This window comes from Rissa tridactyla, chromosome 9, assembly GCF_028500815.1.
Source record: "Rissa tridactyla isolate bRisTri1 chromosome 9, bRisTri1.patW.cur.20221130, whole genome shotgun sequence".
NCBI classification, from domain to species: Eukaryota; Metazoa; Chordata; class Aves; order Charadriiformes; family Laridae; genus Rissa; species Rissa tridactyla.
In genome coordinates this window covers 43,539,727-43,559,465 of record NC_071474.1, presented here as the reverse complement: position 1 = coordinate 43,559,465, position 19,739 = coordinate 43,539,727, and the positions used below count along the sequence as shown (strand labels likewise).

Genomic DNA, 19,739 nt, shown 5'->3' with positions numbered 1-19,739 from the left:
CCTCGGGGAGCCAATCGGAGCGGACGGCGCAGGAGCGACGGCGGCAGTAGCCAATAGCTGCGGAAGGCGGGAAGCGCCGGGCGGTGGTTGGCAGGCAGAGGCGAGGGGCGGGTGCGTGGCGGCGGTGTGGTGCGTCATCGCCGTGCGCGCGGCGGCTGTCGGCAGGGCTGTGGGCGTCTCGGCCGGGGGTAGCGGGAGCGGTGCCGCTTCTCTCCGCGACTGGGCCCAGGCGCTGTCCCGGGCCTCCTGCGGGCGTCGGTTCCGGCTGGTCGCCGCCGCCATGAGTCAGTTCAGCTTCGGGTCGGGTGCCGGCGGCGGCGGCGGCTTCACTTTCGGCACGCCGAAGACGGCGGCCACCACGGCCACGACCGGCTTCTCCTTCTCTACGCCCGCCTCCTCGGGCGGCTTCAGCTTCGGAAGCGCGTCCCAGACGGCGTCCAGCAGCCAGCCCACCGGGCTCTTCTCCTTCAGCACGCCGGGCACTGCTGCGCAGCCGGCCAGTTTCAGCTTCGGGACGCCGGCCCCGGCGTCCGCGCCCGCGACCCCGTCAGCGAGCGTGTTCCCGCTGGGGTGAGTGTCTCAGAGGTGCCCGTCCGGTCCCCGGGGCGGGGGGTCGGTCCTGCTGGGCCCGAGTGAGCGCTGAAGCGCTTTGGAAGTGTGTCTCCAGTGAGCAGACCTGTTGCTCTGGTCCCTTTGTGTTCCCACAGCACTTTAACACATTCAGAATCGCGTTTGATGCAGCTGGTTATTTGTCATCACTCGCTTTTTCTGATGGATAAGACATTCCACGCTTCAATCTGAACTCGGGGTATTGATGCTTGCATGAAAAAATAATAAATCTTTGTGCCTGAGCATAAAACGTGCCTTCTGATCTGAATCTGGAGTGCTTGGAATGTTTCTTCATACGAGTGGGATTGTCCTATTTTATGAGGGGCTGTAGGCTTTGAAGGGATTCTTCAGAAGTGCTGTTGTCAAAGCTTCACAGATAGGAGGAGTGGGAAGAGAGCTGACGTGGGGCCTAGCAGTAAAAGTTAGTTGAAAAAGATAGTCCTTCATAGAGGAAGTGGAAAGGGTGCTTAGGAGCTGAGACAATGAGCAACTTCACTTACGCTGCTGAGGTAATTGAGAGGCAGTTGGTATAAAGAGCCGTCGCAACGGATTGGAGAGGATGGGACCTATGATACAGTCTTTGTCAAAATTGAAACATTAACCTGGTTAAGCGCATATCTCTTTGAAAGGTGGTTTCAGCTGTCAACAAATGGTCCATAAGAAAGCCAATTCGGTACTTGACTGGCTGTGCGTCTCATATTGGCTTCCTCTCTTCTCTAGGGCAAATGCACCAAAGTTAAACTTCGGCAGCACCACTGTGACTCAGGCTACGGGAATCACAGGGGGCTTTGCGTTTGGTAGCTCTGTCCCAACCAGCGTGCCCTCAAGTCAAGCAGCAGCCCCTTCTGGCTTCACGTTTGGATCTACTGGTACTGCCACCACCACTGCTCAGTCTGGGACAACTGGAGGGTTTGCTTTTTCCAGTGTTACCACAAGTCAGGCCGGAACAGCCAGTTCCACCATTGGCACTGCAGCTCCACAAGTAGCTCCCACAGGGTTGACCTTTGGAATAGCGCCTACAGCTGCAGCCACCACTGCTGCCACCTTAGGAGCGACAACGCAGTCAACAGCCCCCTTTAGCCTTGGGGGGCAGCCTGCAGGTGAGTGCCTGGGCTGGAGGTGGTTTGCTGGTGCAGTGGGAAAGGGCTCAGGGTGGTGGGGGTGGGGTGCCGCAGGGTGTGCCTGGCCCATCGTGCCAAACCGGGGTTCACCTCCCTGATGGCAAGAACCCTCCCGCTCCTGCAGAGTCCAGCAAAAGTTCTGTTTGCAGCTTTTGATGTACTTGTTGGTGACCGTGCAGGCCTCGGAGGAGAGGTCATCAGCTCTGGGATGAGGGCGATGTTCTTCTGTGTTCGAATCATTCTTGAAAAGCTTTGTAGGCAACAAGCTTGTTAGCCCGAGTTCATTTCCAGGGTAATGCAGAGTATTTGTTACATTGAATATTAATGTTTTTTGTGATAGTCTTTCTGATTTTAATTTGCATATTGTTGTGATCGGTTTCTCTGTAGTGAAAGGTTCATGTTTTCTTTTTACTTGTGCTACTTGTTCCAGGGCTAAACTTTGGGTCATTGCCTTCAACAGCAGCCACGAGTGCCCCTGTGGCAACGCTGGCTACAAGTACCAGCCAGAAACCCACTCTGTCCTTTGGAACCAAACTTGGAGGTAGGAAGTGATTTTGGGAAACTTGAGATCACTCTGGACTTTGTGAATCTGGTGTCCTTCTGGGAAGAATTTTCTAACGTGGAGTCTGGAAATGGGCTACAAGTGTTTTGTTACTGTGACTTTGCAATGGCATCCGTAATCTGTGAGAGTTTATAGAGCCATTGAACAGAGTATCCTGTATTTTTTCTTGTGTCCAAGGTGCCGAATTGTGTTCTGTACTTGTTGCTGGAGCGTAGTGGAAGGAAGCCACAGGTTCAAGGGGCACATTGGCAAAGGGAGAGAGTTGAGGTAGAATACAGGGGAAAAAAAAGTTTAGAATTCTTGCATCCATAAGAAACTGGTGTAGATGGGGAAACCTGTATTGCATTCTCAGCATGATTGTACAAGGCTGATGTTTTTTCCATTTGTAGTAACATCCACAGCTGCTACAACTGCCGCCGCCACCACCACAACCTCCATTCTTGGTTCAACGGGGCCTACGTTGTTTGCATCTATAGTGAGTTCTTCAGCACCGACATCGTCTACCACCACGGGCCTCTCACGTAAGACACGATATACGGATTTTCTCTGTTGGGGGAAGAAAGGAGCAGCATGGTTGCTGTTGCCTGTGAGTAGTGGAGCCTGCAGATGGTGGAGTAATAGGGGAGAATTCAAAAGGCCATCTCTTGTCGCTGTTTGCCACCTCCCCTCTGCGTGATTTCTGCCACACTGTCTTCAGTGGTGAGGCTTGGAGGGTTTTCTTCAAACCAAAGCACGCTTTAGACTCAGAGTGGGCCAGCAGCCGAGGGCAGTTTTAGCTGTATGTGACTTTTTTGTTTCTCTGTCTGGGTAGTATTGCCACAACGGAGCTTTCTGGTGTTGTTGAAGCTGCTGTCCTCCAGACCCCAGTGCCTTGAGGCTGGTTGCGTCTGCCTTTGAGTCCTGCATTAAGCATTCCCACTTCTTTAATAACAGTGGCCTGTGACACTGGAGATGCGGGGTTCTGAAAACAAGTATTTGCACAGCTGTGTGTCTGCAAGTTGCCCTGGTAATAACTGGCAAGTTTCTCCTTGCAAAATGATTTTTGTGTCAGGAAATAGTGTCTGCTTTGTGATAGCTTTAAGGCAGTAGCCATGTTTGAAGACAGTCCTAACAGTTTCTTTGTGAACCTGCAGTGAGGTGTTAATGCTTCTGTTTGCTTTGATGATGGAGACTGGCTGCAGTCAACGTCAGTGTTTCCTGGAGTTAGTATTAGTAATGGTTGTATTAACTATTGTTAATACAAATAGTTGTATTAACTATTCCATGCCTAATGCTGTCTTACACCTACCTCTGAAAACTTAGGCAGCTGCTCCCAAGGACCATCACAAGTTTTATGACAAAGCCACACCGATTACTTTTTGCTAATCAGCCACAACTTGTAGATGCCATAGATGCCAACCTGACAGCTCTTATTTTCGTGTGTCTAAAATGCTTGCATTGTCTCTCTAGTTCGAAAGCCGAGCTTAATCTTTGTGTTTAAGAATGCTTTTAAGCTAATGGGCATTCCCTGTTTATCAGGGTGTCTCAGACCTGGTTCTTGGATGATAATAGGTGGGTTGTTTCCAGGCAACTGAGATGTGACCAGTGTGTTTCCTGTAGTATGTGCAATCGTATTGCTTTAGCAAACAGACTTCTGCAGAGATTTTTCCAAGGGGCACTGTATTAATGGGTTACAGAAACTCCTAATGTTGTCTTCTCTTTACAGTTGGTGCCCCATCCACTGGGACAGCCGGTCTTGGAACGCTTGGGTTTGGATTAAAAGTTCCTGGAACAACAGCTGCCACAACAAGCACTGCAGCTAGTAAGAACTAGATGCTGAAAGTAGCTGAAGGGAAGGCGAAGTGTGCTGATGATGGGAGGGAGAGGCCAGAGGCTTGCAGGGAGTACTAGGGAGAGATGTTTTTTGTTTCAGTTCTGTCCCATGAATCTGTTTCTTCCATATTGTAAGTTTCAAAGTACTGTATTTCATTAACTTTTTCTTCCAAAAATATAAAATAAAGCAGTGATGAGTGCAGCATTTAAGTGGCCAGCCTCATGTGACAATCTGCAGTGGAATTTGCTGCTGAATAGTGTTAGGATTCAGGCCTGAACATCTTTTTCTGGATGCAGTTTTCAGTGTAAATACATGGGTGCTGCTCAGCTCTCAAGGTCTTTCTAAAGCTTGTTTGTGGAGTAACTGTGAAGAATTTGAGCTCAGTGCCTAGAAGTGCCGCGTGACAGACTGACAGTACCATCTGATAGATGCTCTTAGCTTTTTGAAAATGTAGAAATCTGATCTTCCCCAAAGATGCAGGAGAAGAACTGGGTGTGCTAGTAGTTACTAGGTCGAATTTTAAAACATAAGGAGATTGAGAGGGATATGTGGGCTAATACTGTGTTTCCTCAAATAATGCCCAGGTTAAGTGGAGGCTGATGGTTCCTCATATTACTAGAGCTACTAGTGAGCCATTTAGAGTCCCCTGCTTTTGTGTCAAGATGCGCTTCATTCCCGTCTTGACAGATGTGGGATTTGTTTTTTGTAAAAGGGACCTGTTTGAGCTCATACAGTACTGCACTTAGGAGTGTATATTGGACCTGTTCTCGATTTGTTAGGTAGCAGATACGTCGTCTGCTGCTGCTTGACTTGAATCTCTTCTTTCAGGCACTACTACTGCTTCTGGCTTTGCTCTGAATATTAAGTCATTAACTACGACTGGTGCCATTGGAGCTGGGACTTCTACAACTGCCGTAACCACCACCACAACAACCAGGTGAGTATTTTGTTGTAACCGACTGTTTCTTGACTGGTGCAAGAGGCTGTATTAATGCCGGTGTCTGGCGGAGGAAGGGAAAAGGAGTGTTGTCATGTTTATATTTTGTTTTTTTGATCTTGTGTTCGGTACTGTCTTGCCCTTCCTCTCAGTGCGCCTCCAGTGATGACTTATGCCCAGCTGGAGAGTTTGATAAACAAGTGGAGTCTGGAACTGGAAGACCAGGAGAAACACTTTCTCCATCAAGCAACGCAAGTTAATGCTTGGGATCAGACTCTGATAGAGAATGGGGAGAAGGTAAGGTGATGTCTGTTGTAACGTGATTTTGCTTGCTCAGATCCTTCAAGGCCTTAAGTGTTAGAGATGCAGCAAGCCATCTAGTGGGACTTCCTACTTGTAAAAAAAAAAAAAAAAATAGATGTGAGTTACACCTGGGTGCTTGTGAAAGCCCCGCTGTATGTCTGTATGTCTGTTCTGGTCTATAGGCTTTGAAGCTTGGCAATCTGTTCAGTGTGTTTACAGTATGGTAACAAGTTATCTTAGGGTGGAGCTTTCAAAGCCAAACCTCCCTTATTCAGTTTTTGGTCTGTAATTCTGACGTAACTGTTTCTTGTAGAAAGAGTAGCCATTTGTATGGTGCTGTCTTTCTTTGTTCCACCACTCTCCTTTTATGGGTTGACGTTTGAATTTTGGAACTATAATGGAGTGTCTTCTGTTTCCAGATTACTTCGTTACACAGAGAAGTAGAGAAAGTGAAGCTTGATCAGAAGAGGTAGGAAACTATGAACACTTGAGATGATTTTGTTTCCTGTTTGCATCTTCCTGCATTGTAGTATGGCAGATGCAGAATGTCTGTAACCTCTCAGTGGAGTCGTTAACACTTTGTCTTTTCAGACTGGATCAGGAACTAGACTTCATTCTGTCACAGCAGAAAGAGCTTGAAGACTTGCTGACCCCTCTGGAGGAGTCTGTGAAGGAACAGAGCGGGACTATCTACTTGCAGCATGCGGATGAAGAACGGGAGAGGACGTAAGACAACAGTCTGTGTGGAATGTGTGATGAGGAAGCTACTATGGTGGTGGTTGATGCAGAAGAAGTAGAGTTGGGATGTATCAGCGGCCTGTGTCAAACATGTAATCCTGTTTTACGCATGGCAACTTAGATTTTATGTGTTAGAAACAGGGGGAGTGCAACTGGAAGCCCTTGAATCAGCATGAAAAGCTCTCTGGGTGTTGGTGTAATCAGCTGTCTGGGCAAGGTTACTAATTTTGGCATAATCTCGGAAAATTAGTGGTTATTTAGTGACAGAAGTGATGAGAGCAGAATGCACTATGTGTGGTTCAAGCATCCTTATAAGCCTTAAGTGTTGAATCTTAGCAGGGTTATGAACAGAAGTGTTTCTCTGGTTCAAGAGAGATGAACCTTGAGGAACCTGGACTGGCTGGTTCCTTGAGTTCTGACCAAGCCTTCCAGAGAGTGCTCCACACTGTTGCTTGTCTGTCTCTGTGTATCTGTCAAGAGAGAAAGAGGGTGGGAGTTCCTTCATCTGTGTGATAGGATGCCTCTCCTGGTGCTGTTCCCATGTGTATACCGGCCTCAGTTGAAAGGTGTGGAATCTAATTGTGATTGCCTGAAGTTGGTGTGACTGGGAGTGGGTCTTCTGAAGCTCACATGAAATATTCTGACCTGGGTTCCTGTGTGTTTTGCAGCTATAAACTGGCTGAAAACATAGATGCTCAGTTGAAGCGTATGGCACAAGATCTGAAAGACATCACTGAGCACTTGAATACATCAAGAGGCCCAGCAGACACAAGTGACCCGGTAAATCCAAGCTTTAGGTTTTTTGTGTGTGTTGGTAAGAGTCAAAGGATATTTAAACAGTTCTAACTTTTTGATTGTCCTCTCTTGGATACTCGTCTACTTGTAGTTACAACCTTGATCTTGATGCTCCTTGTGGCTTTACTGAGAAGCTTTTTATTTTTTTTTAGTAAAGATTTCCCTTCACTGTTACAGACTGAGTTTTTTCCTATTCCCTTTTACTTTTGCCACCTCACACCCAAGGTGGCTAAAGTGGCAGTGGTTCCTAGGTGTGAATTGGAATAAGCCTAAGCCACAGGCATATACTCGAAACCAGCCTGTGTTCTTGGTGGTAAAGAGAAGCAAAGCAACATGGTTGCTGGACAGACTTCCCCGGGAAAGCGTCTGGGCAGTTAGTGGGGCTGTACAGATGAGGGATTTGATTTTGCATCATGTTCCAAAGGCAGGGACAGGCAGGCTGTCTTTTACTGTTCTGATCTGTTACACTAAGTAGAAACTGACCTGCACCTTTTCTTTCTGCTCAGCTTCAGCAGATCTGTAAAATCTTGAATGCACACATGGATTCATTGCAGTGGATTGACCAGAATTCAGGTGAGAGTGGTCTAGCAGCTTTTGGGGAACGTAAACAGAAAGCGTGTAGCATGTGGGCAAATGCTTTTTGACCATCGATGAATTCCTGAAGATCCCTGAGGAATCTTCTCCTCCTCACCTTCAACGCCACTGTCCCTTCTGTGCATGAATTCTCCTGATGTGCATTAAAGGCCTCTGCCGAGAAGTGGTTCCTGGCAGCAGCTGATGTTTTACAGAAAGCACTGCTTGAAATGCCTCAGTGCAAAGCAGAGGACTTGTAAACCTTGTGCTTTGTTCTGTCAAACTATGGTTGAATATTTCAACTTCTCAGATGGTGTGGGGTTTCCCTTTGGAATAGGGAGATTGGTAAGGAGGGCTGTGTCTGTAATGCTGTCATCCTCCCCGACCTCCCCTGCAAAGGGAAAGCCAAATCCAGGTAAGACTGATCAGCGTGGGTTTTTCTGCAGGCACAGTAACTCTGGACTGTGGAAACTTCAGAGTAGCAATAACCTGAGATGTGGTGCTGGTCAGAAGATGCACTCAATAGCGAAAACTTGATAGTGTAGTTACTATTGCTTCTTTTCTTGCATTCACCCTTAACTATTACGGCACCGTGATGCCATGCTAAAAACAAGCAGAACAAAGGAACGTTTCTCCCCGGGGAGTGCCTCCTTGTGAAGGATTTAGGAATTCTACCCGTGTTTGATTTGAGCTTATGTTAGCAGCCACACGGGGGCATGGCAGAATAAAGCAGTGCTGCTCTTGCCAGCACCAAACTGCACTGTCTGGCTGCTGTGCTGTGAGAAGTGCTCACAGCTGCTGTCCTGCTTGGGTGAAAGCAGGCATGCTGCTCTCCAAGTTTAAGTAGTGTTCTTGGCTTAAGTCAGGGTTTAATTTGGCTTTTTCTTCCAGAGCATATATGCCAACTTTTTGCATTCCGAACATGCCTTTTTTGGGAAATACGGTGCAACTTCTGTGGCATCAGAATCCTGACTTTACAGAACGTGTGTGAAAATAGCAGCCTGTTTCCTTTAAATTTTCCTAGGAAGGAGGCCTATTTTTTCCCCTGTCATTCAGTGCCAAAGAAATTGTCTTATCGGTTAATAACAATAATTCTTTTTGCCTGGAAATGTACATTTAAAGAAAGAGTTGAGCATTTCAAGTTGATGATCAATCTGTGCCTTACCTATTTCCAAATCAGTGATTGGCAAATAACAGATGATCTGTGTTGTGGCTGCAAGTTCTGTGCGATTGCACTGTCTTTTCTGTATTTTCAGTTAAAAGCTTGTGATTGCTGTGTTATATCCTGCAAGAAAATATTTCTGTACTTCTAGCAGATTGTGTGGTTGGCCTGTCATTTGCATAATTCAAAGCGAGTGTAGCAGGAGGTTGGATAGGGGAAACTGGTTTCTAGAGCAATTACTTTTCCTCAAGCTGCAGACCTGCAGTTCCTGTTCAGGGAGGGTTTGCTCTGCTCTCTGATGCCATGCCCTGACACCACACCAAACTGGCATGGCAAAAAGAGTCAACAACCTGTCCCAGGACTCTTGCGCTTCTGCTTGGTGGTTGCTGAATGCCTCGGAATACTTTTTTAGCCAATCTTCTTTGTTTTGGAGGGTTAGCAGTGCTTTGTGTTGGGTTTTCCTCCTCCTTTGTGCACTGTCAAATCTGAGTGACTGTCAAAATTCAAATGTTTTGCTTTCTCCTTTTGCAGGCTGAACTGAGGGTTGTGTTTCAGGGTGATTGTAAGCCTAATGCCTTGTTTCTCCCACAGCCGTGTTGCAGAGGAAGGTCGAAGAGGTGACCAAGGTTTGCGAGAGCCGCCGCAAAGAGCAAGAGCGCAATTTTCGGTTTGCATTTGACTGAAAGACTCAAAGTTTCAGGGATTACCGTAACATCTCCAGAGAAGAGAGAGGTTGGTGGGGACCTAGGTGTCCAGTGACGATCTGGGTTGGTTTCTCTTCTTGCAATAAAACTTGTTGTTTGTTCCAAAGCCAGTCTTTGCAGTGTCTGACTGGAATTCCCCCACTCCAGCCTGAGAGACAGCATGAGGTTTGTGCTGGAAGTAGGTGTTCCTCCTCCCTGTTCTTTCTAACTGCCTGCAGGCTGGTGAGATACACAAAGGCTGGCCCTGAGGGATTTAAGCTGTCTGTGCCTCCATGGCTGAGCTCTGCAGTGCTTAAAAGCAACTTGATTGTGTTCAGCTGGGCCTTCATGAGCTTTGACTCAGGTCCTTACAGAGGCAGTTTAAGGAAGAGCTGTCCTCAGAAGGAGCTGCAGCAGTCTGAGAGACTCGGATTCCTCCTGTCGCTGCCTGGATTTTGTGTTTAAGTTTGGTATGCTTCCACTTGTGAAAGTGGGCCTTGTTTTCTGTACTTTTGGGTAATAAACTGCTTTTGTGCAGGTACCTGTAAGCAGAATTTCTACTCAATTAAAAATTATTAGATGTGCTATTAGAAAAATGGTGCTTGTGTGGTGATTTGGGGTAGCATAGCTTGTTCAGTCACAAGGGTGCAGGAACGAACACAGTCAATAAGTCTGCTGTGAAGACTTTTTTTAAGAGACAGAGTCTCATATCGCTGCTTTTTGATAAAGGGCGGCTCTAATGCACGCAGAGGGAAGTGAACGATCACATATTTAGCAGAACTGTCCTAATACTCATTTCTGCTTTGCACTTTAGGCTTCTATTTTGCCAAGTGCTGAAGGGGTGCAAATAAAGAGTAATGAGCTTTACTTTATACTTAATTTCCTCTCTCTGCACCCTATCTGCCTTATGTATAATCCCCTGGAAGAAAGGGAAGGGGCTGCTTCCTGAAGTAATTTACTGGCTTTAATGTGAGTTTAAACGTGTGAGTTGCTCTTTCACTTTTTCCAATGTGCAGATTTCATCATCTTCAGTGGGGGGGGAGGGGAGTCTCACAAATGCTGTAGGTGAGAGTGTTGTTGACTGTGGGGAAACCCTTGCAGAGGGCTCCAGACACTTTGCTGTGGATTTTCACCTGGGAGCGGAGCCACTTTGCTGCCTCAATGACCTCTGGTGCTAATGTTACCTGAAATAAAAGCTCTGAAAACCAAAAGTAGTTTGGGGAGGAGATATTGCTTTATTTGATGTTGGGTGCTAGGGGGAAAACCCACAGATCGAACACGCCTTACCGGGGATATTCACCTATTATTTATATACAAAACAGTCTCATAATTCCACCTACCTAACACATAACTCCACCTAGGCTTACATAGTCATTAGGATGACCAAATAGCCTTTTTGCACACGTGTATCAAATTTTGCTCCATTGGCAAAACACTTCTGTGCAACTGTGAGTATCTCAGTGGTTGTTTGGATAAGGAGACCCTTCCTCACATTATCCTTTTAAGGTGTTGAGTCATCTCGGAACAGTAGTTTACTGTGTTTGCCAACTTGTTGCGGATGATAAGGATGTTCCCTGAAGTAGCCACAGCTCTGTCCTAATTGATATAGGTGTACATGCTTGATGCATAAAAGAGCCTTGAAGTGGCTACTTGTTATCCCATCCTTGGCGATTAGCTACTTCTGGCTGGCTCCTCATTATCGCTATTTGTAACATCAGCTCAGTGACTATTTTCTCACACAGTAAGAAGGTCAGTAATTAGCTATTTTCTCACACAGTTAGAAGGTTAGTAGGAAACAAACAACATTTTAGTTAGCATATTGTTATAAACAAAGCAGAGGCCTGTCCTTGGTAACGCTAACACAGTTTTAACCCGGGGGCGGGCAGGGCCGTGGAGGCCGCGGATCCCCGCCATGGCCGCGGCCTCCCTTCCCCCGGCCCCGCACTACAACTCCCGGCGGCCCCTGCGCTCCGGGGCGCTGCTGGGAGCCGGGGCCGCCGCCATGCGGAGGTGAGCGGGGATGAGGGGATCCGCGGTGTCCCCTTGCCCCAGGGCAGCCGGCATGGAGCCCTGTCAGCCCTTCCTCCGGCACGGCGTTCCGCTGGAGGCGGCGATGCCTTGGGAAGCGGCTTTCTGGGGGGGTCCGCCGCAGGCCTCACACCCTCCTGGGGCTGCCGGGGGCCCGAAGGTGGCAGGGAGAGCTGTCACCTGGAACTGGGCCGCTTGTCCACCCCTCGCCGGGGCTGGGTCGGTCCAAAAGGGCTCCCCGGGACAGGCGTGGACTTCTCGGGCTTCCCTCCGGCCCGCGGAAAGGCCGAGCTGAGCAGGGCCCATGGCCCGGCTCTGGGGCACCCCGTGGCATGGCTGCGGGGTGCCTGATGGCATGGCTCTCGGGCCCCCCATGGCTTGGCTCTGGGGCGCCCAGCAGCTCAGCAGAAGCCCAGGATGTAGGAGCTCTGCCTCCAAAGGAGGGGTCAGCAGCCCTCTGCCAGCACCCGAAAAGCCGTGCTGTCTGCGGGGAGAGGGTGGAGGGGGTGTCCGTCGGTCTCTCTGGATGGAAGCAGGTGACCCCCCCAGGAAAGGAAAAGGGAGCTTTCCATAGAGCACTGGTCAAATTCACTATTTCTCCCTTGCAGTTTTCTGTTTTGAGCCACTTGGAACTAGAAATGTCTGTTTAAATGCTGATACAAACCAACTTTCCAGTAATGAAAATAAGATTGCATGTGACTTTAAAAAAAAAAAAATCTCCTTCGGTATTTTTAGTGTTTTTAATGTTCTCAAAGTAGTCCCAAATCTGTTAGTTTTTCTAGTTAACATTAGTGGGAGCTTTGGTTAAGTAGTTTTGGTTCCTTGTTGTGCTTTAAATCCTGTAAAAACAGTGAAGGAAATCGAGAGGCTGTCGTGGTGGTGTGCTTTAAGCAGTGTTTTTCTTGTTTCCGTATCACCTCCGTGCTGTGCTTGTGTACCCCAGGGTCAACAGCAGCCTGTCCAACGATGAGCTCCTCCTGGAAGACTTGGAGACAGAAGGAGAGAGGCAGCTGAAGAGCCTCCTTCACCATCAGCTCGATACCACTGTATCCATCGAGCAGTAAGTCCTGATCTGGCCCCTGGGGGGGCTGCCGGTGGGGCCGGTGAGTGGATTCTGGCCATATTAGGGGCAACAGCAGTGTCGCCTCACTGGGGCCTCCTCCCCAGGGGGATGTTTGGTCCGCGCTGTTGTCTGCCAAAATAGCTGCACAAACTCTTTCTCCTTTCCTGGGTCTCCTGCCTGGACACCCCAGCAGGAGATAAGCACTCCTTGTCTTCTGGAGCAAATGCTGGCAGTAACTTACTTTCACCAAAAATGATTGATTTGCCTGGGCCAAACACAGATGTTGAGTTTCTAGGCTGGTGAGCTCGTCCCCGCCAGGCTGGCTTGTGTTTGCACCTGCAGGGCGCTTGGTGTTACAGTGTCACGAGGTGCTTCCTGCCCATGTTGGGGCAGCATCCTGCCCTGTGGGACCTTCTGGGCTTGGAAGAGGGTCGGGAGAGCGGGGCTCGGCTGTGTGTTGGAAACACGGCATCTCTGCCTAGGTGCAAGGACCAAGCAGGACCAAGCATGGGTGGGGGGAGAGGCCAGCCCTTTCCTATTCCCCCATTTTCTCCATGCTGAGTTTTTTCTGCTGTTCTGTTGCTTTGGGTTACAGGTGTAAGTCAAAGCGGAGATGCTTTGCCCCTGCAGCTTTCTACAAGCCTTTTGGGGAAGAGGCTGCAGGGGCTTTGACCTTGTCGCAGTTCCAGGCCCTGCAGGAGAGCAACAAAGAAACTGCCTCTCTCCGGGAACTGGGGCTCTCCGATTCGGAGATCCTGCTCTGGAAGAACCGGGCATCAACAGGGAAGGTAGGCGTGCTCTGCTCTGATGTGAATGTGATCAAGTCCCTCTAACCCCATGGCCTGTGGTACCCTGGTAGAAAATTCAAGTCTTTTGTAAGCCCTCTGGTAAAGAATAGCTGCTCCATCTATCTCTTGCCTTTAGGCCAGCGTGATCCCACATTTCTTGTGGCCTGTTTTCTTTGGTGGAATGGTCTGTGTTAAAAGCTATGGTGGAGAGAAGAGTTGGTCCTTTGGAGCACAGCAGGACCTGACTATATTCCTGCCTTTGCCTCGATGGTCTCAAGGAAATCGTTTCACCTGTTTATGCCTGTGTATGAAGGATTTAAAGGCTGGAGGAGGAAACATTTCAAAGCACCTCAGCCTCCTCCTTTCTGTATTCTGACACATCCCTGGATCCCATAGCTGTCTTGGGATAGCTGCTTGTAGAGGGAGGGTTTTGTACATTCCCCTCAGGGGCTTGCAGATGCTTCAGGGGACTAGAAATAGCCATGTAAAAATAGCAGTGCAGAGCTGTTAGACCAAGTGTGTGATTGCAGTGATGTGCTCCTCTTTGGGTGGAGTTTGCAGCAGAGCAGTGCCAGAGCAGGTTTCTCCCCTTCCCCTACCTTCATCCTTTTCTTTCACATTCCAGAGACAAGGGTATTTCAGGGTTGTTCTGTGTCAGGTGCACTGGAGTGTCCTGCTATTAATTGGGTAAACCAGAAGGTGCAAAATAGGACTTGGGCTGACCCTTGGCTTCCCTCTGTCCCACCTCCTTTTCCTGAGCAATGGCTGTGTGCAGAAGGAAGCCATCTGTGGTAATCATGGGTTTGCCTCTCTTCAGCTGAAGTCATTACTTGCTTTGGTGTTTAAATGCAAACCCAGCCCTGGTGTGGCCTGCGTTAAAGCTTGGGTTAGAGAATCATAGAATCATAGAGAGGGGTGTGCTGTTAATTTAAGATTGAAAATTAATGTCAGCAATACCAGCTGTTGGATTTGGTGTGAAATCAGTTCTGGGATGTTTAGAAATAAAGATTAACATGGAAAACACTACTCTGACAGAAAGAAGCAGTGACATTAGGGTACAGCTCACGAGTGAAGAAGAATGTTTAGAGAGAAAGCCCAAGTCAGGTAGCGATGTGCAGTTTTGTATGTGGAGGCCCTGAGTGAAAGATTCCACCAAGGAGGAATCGGCTGAGACAGAGAGGACTTCAAATTGCCCGTGGAGCTCTTGGCAAAGTACTGAGTGCACACTTCTGTTATTTTCAGCTGCTAAGTTGCAGCTTTTTTGAAAACAAAGTACTACAAATGATTTCCTGGAATTACTTTTTCATATAAACAGCCTTTTGTGCCCCAGGGAAGCTGTGAAATGGTGAATGGAAGCCGGGCAGATGTGGGCCCATGCAGTCAGGCGGGAAGGGAGAGGTACCCATGGGAAAGTCTTTGTTAGGTTGTGCTCAGTGCAGGGAGAAAGCCTGGTTTCTTGCCTGAGGCAGAAGGGTATGCCACAGTAATTATTGAACTCAATTTGAGGAAAGAAAATCCACCTACAGCCCCATAAAAGTGTGTTCGCTGGGTTCTGATAGAGGTGGATGGGGGAACAGAAATGGCCCTCCAGAAATTGGGGTATGTCTCTGTGCTTTGGCAGCATGAGTCTGGTGAGTCTTGGCAGCGCCCTGGCCCTGGGCAGTCAGTGAGGTTTATTTACACAGGAATGCTCGCTCGTAGCCAGGTTAGCTCTGAGGTCCGTGTCGCAGTAGCTGGGTGGTTTCTGCAAGGTGGCTCATGTGAAGCTGGCCAAGGGTTTAGTCCCCCGCATAAACCTACCCTCGGGTGCCAAACGGCAGCTTGGGATCCACTTTTCACAAATGAGGTTGTGTCAGTGACACTAGGGTTGTAGACCAAAACCTTGGTGGAAACTTGAGCTCAGGGATGCTATAGGTGTGGCGAAAGAAATGCCACAGGGGGTTTGTGCGGTTACTGTAGGTGGCCTTAGAAAATGGCTATAGCTGGCAGAGGCAGGGACTGCTGGGACAGAGGGACACAGGCAACATCAGACAGTGAGGCCAGGGAAAGGAAAGCAGCACAGAAAGGTAGGAGAAAGGGGCTGTTTCTCCACTTCTGTCAAGAGCTGAGGCTTGCTGAGTGGTTGTATTTCTGTCCTACCCTTGCAGTGACAGGGCCTCTTGGTGACCCGCTCTTTGGGGCGTGACTTCTGGTTGCACTCCAGGGCTGGAGGATGTGAAGTCTGACTGCTGGCCGAGCCTCTGAAAAGGAGGCACATGCCGTATCTGAGCAAACCTGTACCTGTCTTCTAGGGCTCTGGTCTGGGAGCAGCCCCGGAGGCCACGCAGGACCGACTCCATGCGATCCAGGAGAAGATGGAAGAGCGTCAGCGCATACTCGCTCTGCCCCAGAGGTTTGCTGGCAGCAAGCAGCTGAGCCGGCGGGAGATGGAGATTGAAAATGCCCTCTTTCAGGGAACAGACCGCCACTCCTTCCTCCGGGCACTCTACCATGAAGGTTTGTGGGCTCAAGGCTGTTCCTGCCTTTGCTCCAGCACAGAGAGCCAGGGTGTGTGGGAGTCCAACACATTTCTGTCTGGCCTTCTGTCCCTGAAGACATAGTTCTGTTTTGGCACTGTGTAGGAGGAGATATTTTCCTGTGTTACATGAGTAGACAGAGAGTGGGCTCTCTGAAGGGTTTAATATAGAGGCTTGTAAAGTCAATCTCTGTTTGGAGAGCGTGGATCTTGTTGACATGTTGCGTGTACTGCAGAGCCCAGCTCGGTATGTGGACGAGCAGCCAAGGTTATGCTTTGGTAGAGCCCAGAGGTCCCCACCGAGCTGCGCCAAGTGACACGAGGTGCCTGTGTGGGGCTAGAGATCATCCTTTCTCTGATATTACTGCAGTCTAAAAAGGGTGAGAGGGAAGTAAATGTGCAGAGCAGGAAAGAGAAGGAGTGACTTCTAAAAGGCTCCTCCCAGTAGCTGAAGTGGAATTGCAGCCCAGTTGCTGATTCCCAGTACCGTGTCCATGGGATAACAGCATTTCTTGCCCCGGCAGTATTGTGGCTTAATGCGGCTTTTCTGGATGGAGAGTCAAGTGTTGTCCAGAGATGGCAAAAACTGCTCCAGTCTGCTTTAGCTGGAGAATGTGTGGGCATGAAGCTCCAGCCCAGACTGATTTTTCTAAGGACAGTATTAAGTAGAAGATGAGGAGGAGCTTCTAAACTCCCAAAACACCCACTTTGATCAGTGTTGATGCTGTTCAAGATACAATGTCCAGCTGACCCAGCATCCTTTTGCCCCTTCTCCCTCCTTTGGTGTCATTGTTGTGGCATTTAGCAAAACCAAGAGGCACAAGGTTGAGGTTTGTAGGCTGGGAAATACCCTGCTCACTTCTGTCCACATTTCCATTAAATAAAGGAGATATCCTTGCTCTGTCCATACCATGGACCTTTTTTAAACCCAGGAGCTTAATCTGATGATGTCCCTGTAAGCAAAAGGTTTATATTCCATGTAGCGGTGTAGAAAGGCAGCGTGATACATCCTGGTCATGCATGCAGGAGGAGGAAGGTGTGTTGAAGGAGTCACTAGAATGTGTTGAAATGTGGCTGCAGATAAGCTAATGAGGACACCGCTGGAAGAAATGAGCTCTGTACAAAGCACTGGTTGAGGTGCTGCTCTCTGCAGGTTCATCCTGAGCTGGGACACCAGCACTTGCTGGCTGCTGGCGCTATTCTTGTTCTGAATAACCTGCAGGGCCTGGTTGGTGGGTGCATGGAGGCTGGGTTGGAACAGGCTTTCTCCTGTCTGTGTCTCTTCCTGCAGTCTGTGCGTTTTCCAGGTTCTTGGTGATAGTCATATTACCATGTTTCTCTGTTGTGGATTAGATGATACTCAGAAGAGGGTAACAGATGAAAAGGACCCCATGGTTCATCTGGACAGCGTCTACCAAGAGCTGCTGAGCAAAAAGTGTCCTGGAGAAGTCCAGCCTACCAAGAGTGAGCCATGCTTGTGCCCTTCCCTAGCCCCGCATGGGCCTGTAGCTGAGGAACCATCGCTTCCAGACCAGGAAGAGCAGGCAGAACAGGCAAGAAGTCCCAGCCTTTCTGCAACAAGGCCCAACCAGTCCCCTCCAACACTGACAATTATCAAAGAGCCTGTAGAGTTTGTCCCAGAAGAGGAGATCTGCAAGAACCGTCTCTCAGAGGAAGAACTCCGGAATATACCCAGGTTCTCGTCCTACCATCCTGGGGAGCCCAACAAGGTACGTAGTGATGAATCGGGATTTATTCCTCTTCCTCACTAGCATGCCCTGCTTTGGCAGGCAAAGGCTTCTCTTTGCTGTTGCCCGGAGAGTGCTTGGTTGATCCTTCCTCCCAAGGGAGAGCAGCCTGCACCCTGGGAGGGAAGGGGACCTTTGGCTCTAGTGGGAGGTCACCTGGCTGGCAGAGTGCTGTGCGTCAGACCTCAGCCCTTCCTGGCTTTGGCAGGTCACTAGTCAAGATGCTCTCCCCCTGTTTGGACGTGACCGAAACCAGCTTGACTTGACTCAAACTGTGTTTAACTGGTAGCTGGAGCCTGTTGCCTTTTATAAATAACTAGAGCTATCAGCACTTGGCACAGGCAAACATGATGATACCTTGAGTCCAGAGCTGCCTTTCTCTGTACACCAACCTGTCTTCCAAACTCCACTGTTAGCGTGGGGGTGGAAGGAGGACTCGGTTGGCAGAGGGGCTGAACTGGTTCATACATTTGAGGTGTAAGGACTTGGGACCATGTTGAAAGGTGTCTGTTTGCGTGGCACAGGCCGGCTGACCCTCTCTGGCTCTGGAACAGGTGCTGTATTTGAAGAACCTGGGCTCTCGAGTGACGATGAAGGACCTGGTGTCCTTGTTTGCTCGGTTCCAGAAAGAGGACAGCCCACCGATCCAGTTCCGCCTCCTGAGCGGCCGTATGAGGGGTCAGGCTTTCATCACCTTCCCTGGTGAGTTGCTGCCTTTTGCCTCTTAGTTCTTCCCTCACTCACAAAGGTGCCAGGTCTTCCTGCAGGGCACTGGGCTGGCACCAACCCTGCTCTCCAAGGAGAAGGAGGGGAGTCCACTCCCTCTTCTTCCGATCACATCGTAGTCTTTTCCCTGGATTGCAAGAGGATTCAACAAAACAGAAGGGCTGCAGTCTGCTACGTGCTGCATTTCTATTCAGCATATCACTCTGGTTGGAGGATCCCAGCACCGCACTGTGTCGCGGTGTGGGCTGAGGGTCTGTGTGCCAGGAACGTCTGTGTGAGCACTGTGTGTGTCTGTGCCAGAACTTGCTGTGTCACCTGCACCCATTTTGCTCTCTTGTTGCAGATATTCAGTCGGCCCAGGACGCCATGCTGTTGGTGAACGGGTACAATCTGCAGGGGAAGCCACTGGTGATTGAATTTGGGAAAAGCAAGAGGCGTTTGCCAGAGGCTGAGTCTGCCATCCCCTGCTCCTCGGCTGGAGAGAATCCCCCTGCCACGTAAGGCGTGGATAGCCAGGAACCTTGTGGATTTGCACGGGCCATGGGAACTCCTTGGTTGTAACCGGGACAGTGCGGGACTGTTGGGAGTTAACATGCAGCTCCATAAATCTCAAAGCGGGGAAGAGAGAGCTGGGGACTAAGCTCTTCCTGGAGAGAGATGGGCAGTGTCTTTACACTGTTGGATGTACTGGCTTTTTCCTCCTGTTCTACACGTGTGTCTGCCTTCTCAGCCCTTTGTGGCAAGCAGGGAGGGAGGAAGCCATATAAATAAATGTATTTATTGTGATATTTCCTTAGTGTGTGTTGATTCATCTTTGTCCTGCACAAGTCTTCTAGAGCCATGTGTGCTGCGCTCTGCTGATGCCGGACTGTGGCAGCAGAGTTCAGTCCTGGCCTCTGTGCTGGGAGCTGGAGTACCTGACTGGTGCAGGGACTGGTGGGGCTGCTGCCCTGTGTCTGGTGGCAACATAAAGATATGTTGCTTTAGGACAAGAAAAAAGGCTTCCCCTTTTCTCCCAGGCGCTTTGGTTGCACAGGTATCTAATTACACAGATGCTTTATGATTGCAAATGTCTTGGCTCCTTACTATTGATCCCTGTAAAGCACGTGGCATGGTTGTTCTGGTGGGGTACCATTGTGGCAGACACCATGGTTTATCTGCTGGCCTGTTTTAGCGCTTTTTGTGAACAAGGCAAGCTAATGTCATATGCTTCCCACAGTATCCCAGTGCTCCTGAGAGAGCAACACCCGAGCTCTCGGTGATGGGAACCCAGGCTTGCCCAGCAGAGCCAACTTGCAGGCTTCCTCTGCGCACCTAAATACAGCCATGTGGAGAAGAGGAAGGCTCCCAAGAGCTGCTGTTTTTCCCCCTGCTGACATGTCCTCCTCCAGGCTGTCCTTCTGGTAAATGCACTTGCAACAACACACAGATGTACCCATCTGGCCAAGGCTGCACTGGATCTACAAGGAGGTGATTGTGATTCAGAGCAAACTGAGAAATGGAAAGAGAAAAGGGGCTGTGTTGTTGCTGAGCACCTGCTTTGCCCTGGTGCTGGCAGGCTTTGCCCTGTCCAAG

General features: G+C 49.3%; 3 protein-coding genes across 5 annotated transcripts in view; 2 read left to right on the top strand and 1 right to left on the bottom strand.

Annotated features, from left to right (window-relative positions):
* LOC128914844 (thymosin beta-15A homolog) overlaps positions 1-19,739 on the bottom strand; it is a 195,681-nt gene that overhangs the window by 148,682 nt on the left and 27,260 nt on the right. The window lies entirely within an intron of this gene.
* On the top strand, positions 130-9,892 carry LOC128914835 (nuclear pore glycoprotein p62-like). Of its 2 annotated transcripts, XM_054214472.1 has the most exons (13): positions 130-570; positions 1,330-1,709; positions 2,161-2,271; positions 2,682-2,813; positions 3,998-4,093; positions 4,934-5,042; positions 5,195-5,339; positions 5,765-5,814; positions 5,937-6,071; positions 6,752-6,863; positions 7,385-7,451; positions 7,789-7,866; positions 9,205-9,892. In XM_054214472.1, the coding sequence occupies exons 1-13, from the start codon at positions 281-283 to the stop codon at positions 9,294-9,296; spliced, it is 1,797 nt and encodes a 598-aa protein (XP_054070447.1). In that variant the 5' UTR covers positions 130-280; the 3' UTR covers positions 9,297-9,892. The 2 variants fall into 2 exon arrangements, with proteins under 2 accessions (XP_054070447.1, XP_054070448.1); XM_054214473.1 differs by lacking the exon at positions 7,789-7,866 and having other exon boundaries at positions 131-570.
* RBM41 (RNA binding motif protein 41) lies at positions 11,263-18,952 on the top strand. 2 transcript variants are annotated; one of them, XM_054214477.1, is made up of 7 exons: positions 11,263-11,306; positions 12,268-12,384; positions 12,983-13,175; positions 15,467-15,671; positions 17,044-17,420; positions 17,993-18,140; positions 18,508-18,952. In XM_054214477.1, exons 1-7 carry the CDS (start codon positions 11,299-11,301, stop codon positions 18,663-18,665), a joined length of 1,206 nt encoding a protein of 401 aa, XP_054070452.1. In that variant the 5' UTR covers positions 11,263-11,298; the 3' UTR covers positions 18,666-18,952. The 2 variants fall into 2 exon arrangements, with proteins under 2 accessions (XP_054070452.1, XP_054070451.1); XM_054214476.1 differs by lacking the exon at positions 11,263-11,306 and adding an exon at positions 11,316-11,769.

Coding starts and splice junctions, on each gene's coding strand:
- LOC128914835 (XM_054214472.1), top strand. CDS start 281: ATGAGTCAGTTCAGCTTCGGGTCGGGTGCCGGCGGCGGCGGCGGCTTC. Junction 1,710..2,160: donor CCTTGGGGGGCAGCCTGCAG/GTGAGTGCCTGG, acceptor TACTTGTTCCAG/GGCTAAACTTTGGGTCATTG. Junction 4,094..4,933: donor CACAACAAGCACTGCAGCTA/GTAAGAACTAGA, acceptor CTCTTCTTTCAG/GCACTACTACTGCTTCTGGC.
- RBM41 (XM_054214476.1), top strand. CDS start 11,657: ATGGCTGCGGGGTGCCTGATGGCATGGCTCTCGGGCCCCCCATGGCTT. Junction 13,176..15,466: donor ACCGGGCATCAACAGGGAAG/GTAGGCGTGCTC, acceptor CCTGTCTTCTAG/GGCTCTGGTCTGGGAGCAGC. Junction 17,421..17,992: donor ATCCTGGGGAGCCCAACAAG/GTACGTAGTGAT, acceptor GCTCTGGAACAG/GTGCTGTATTTGAAGAACCT.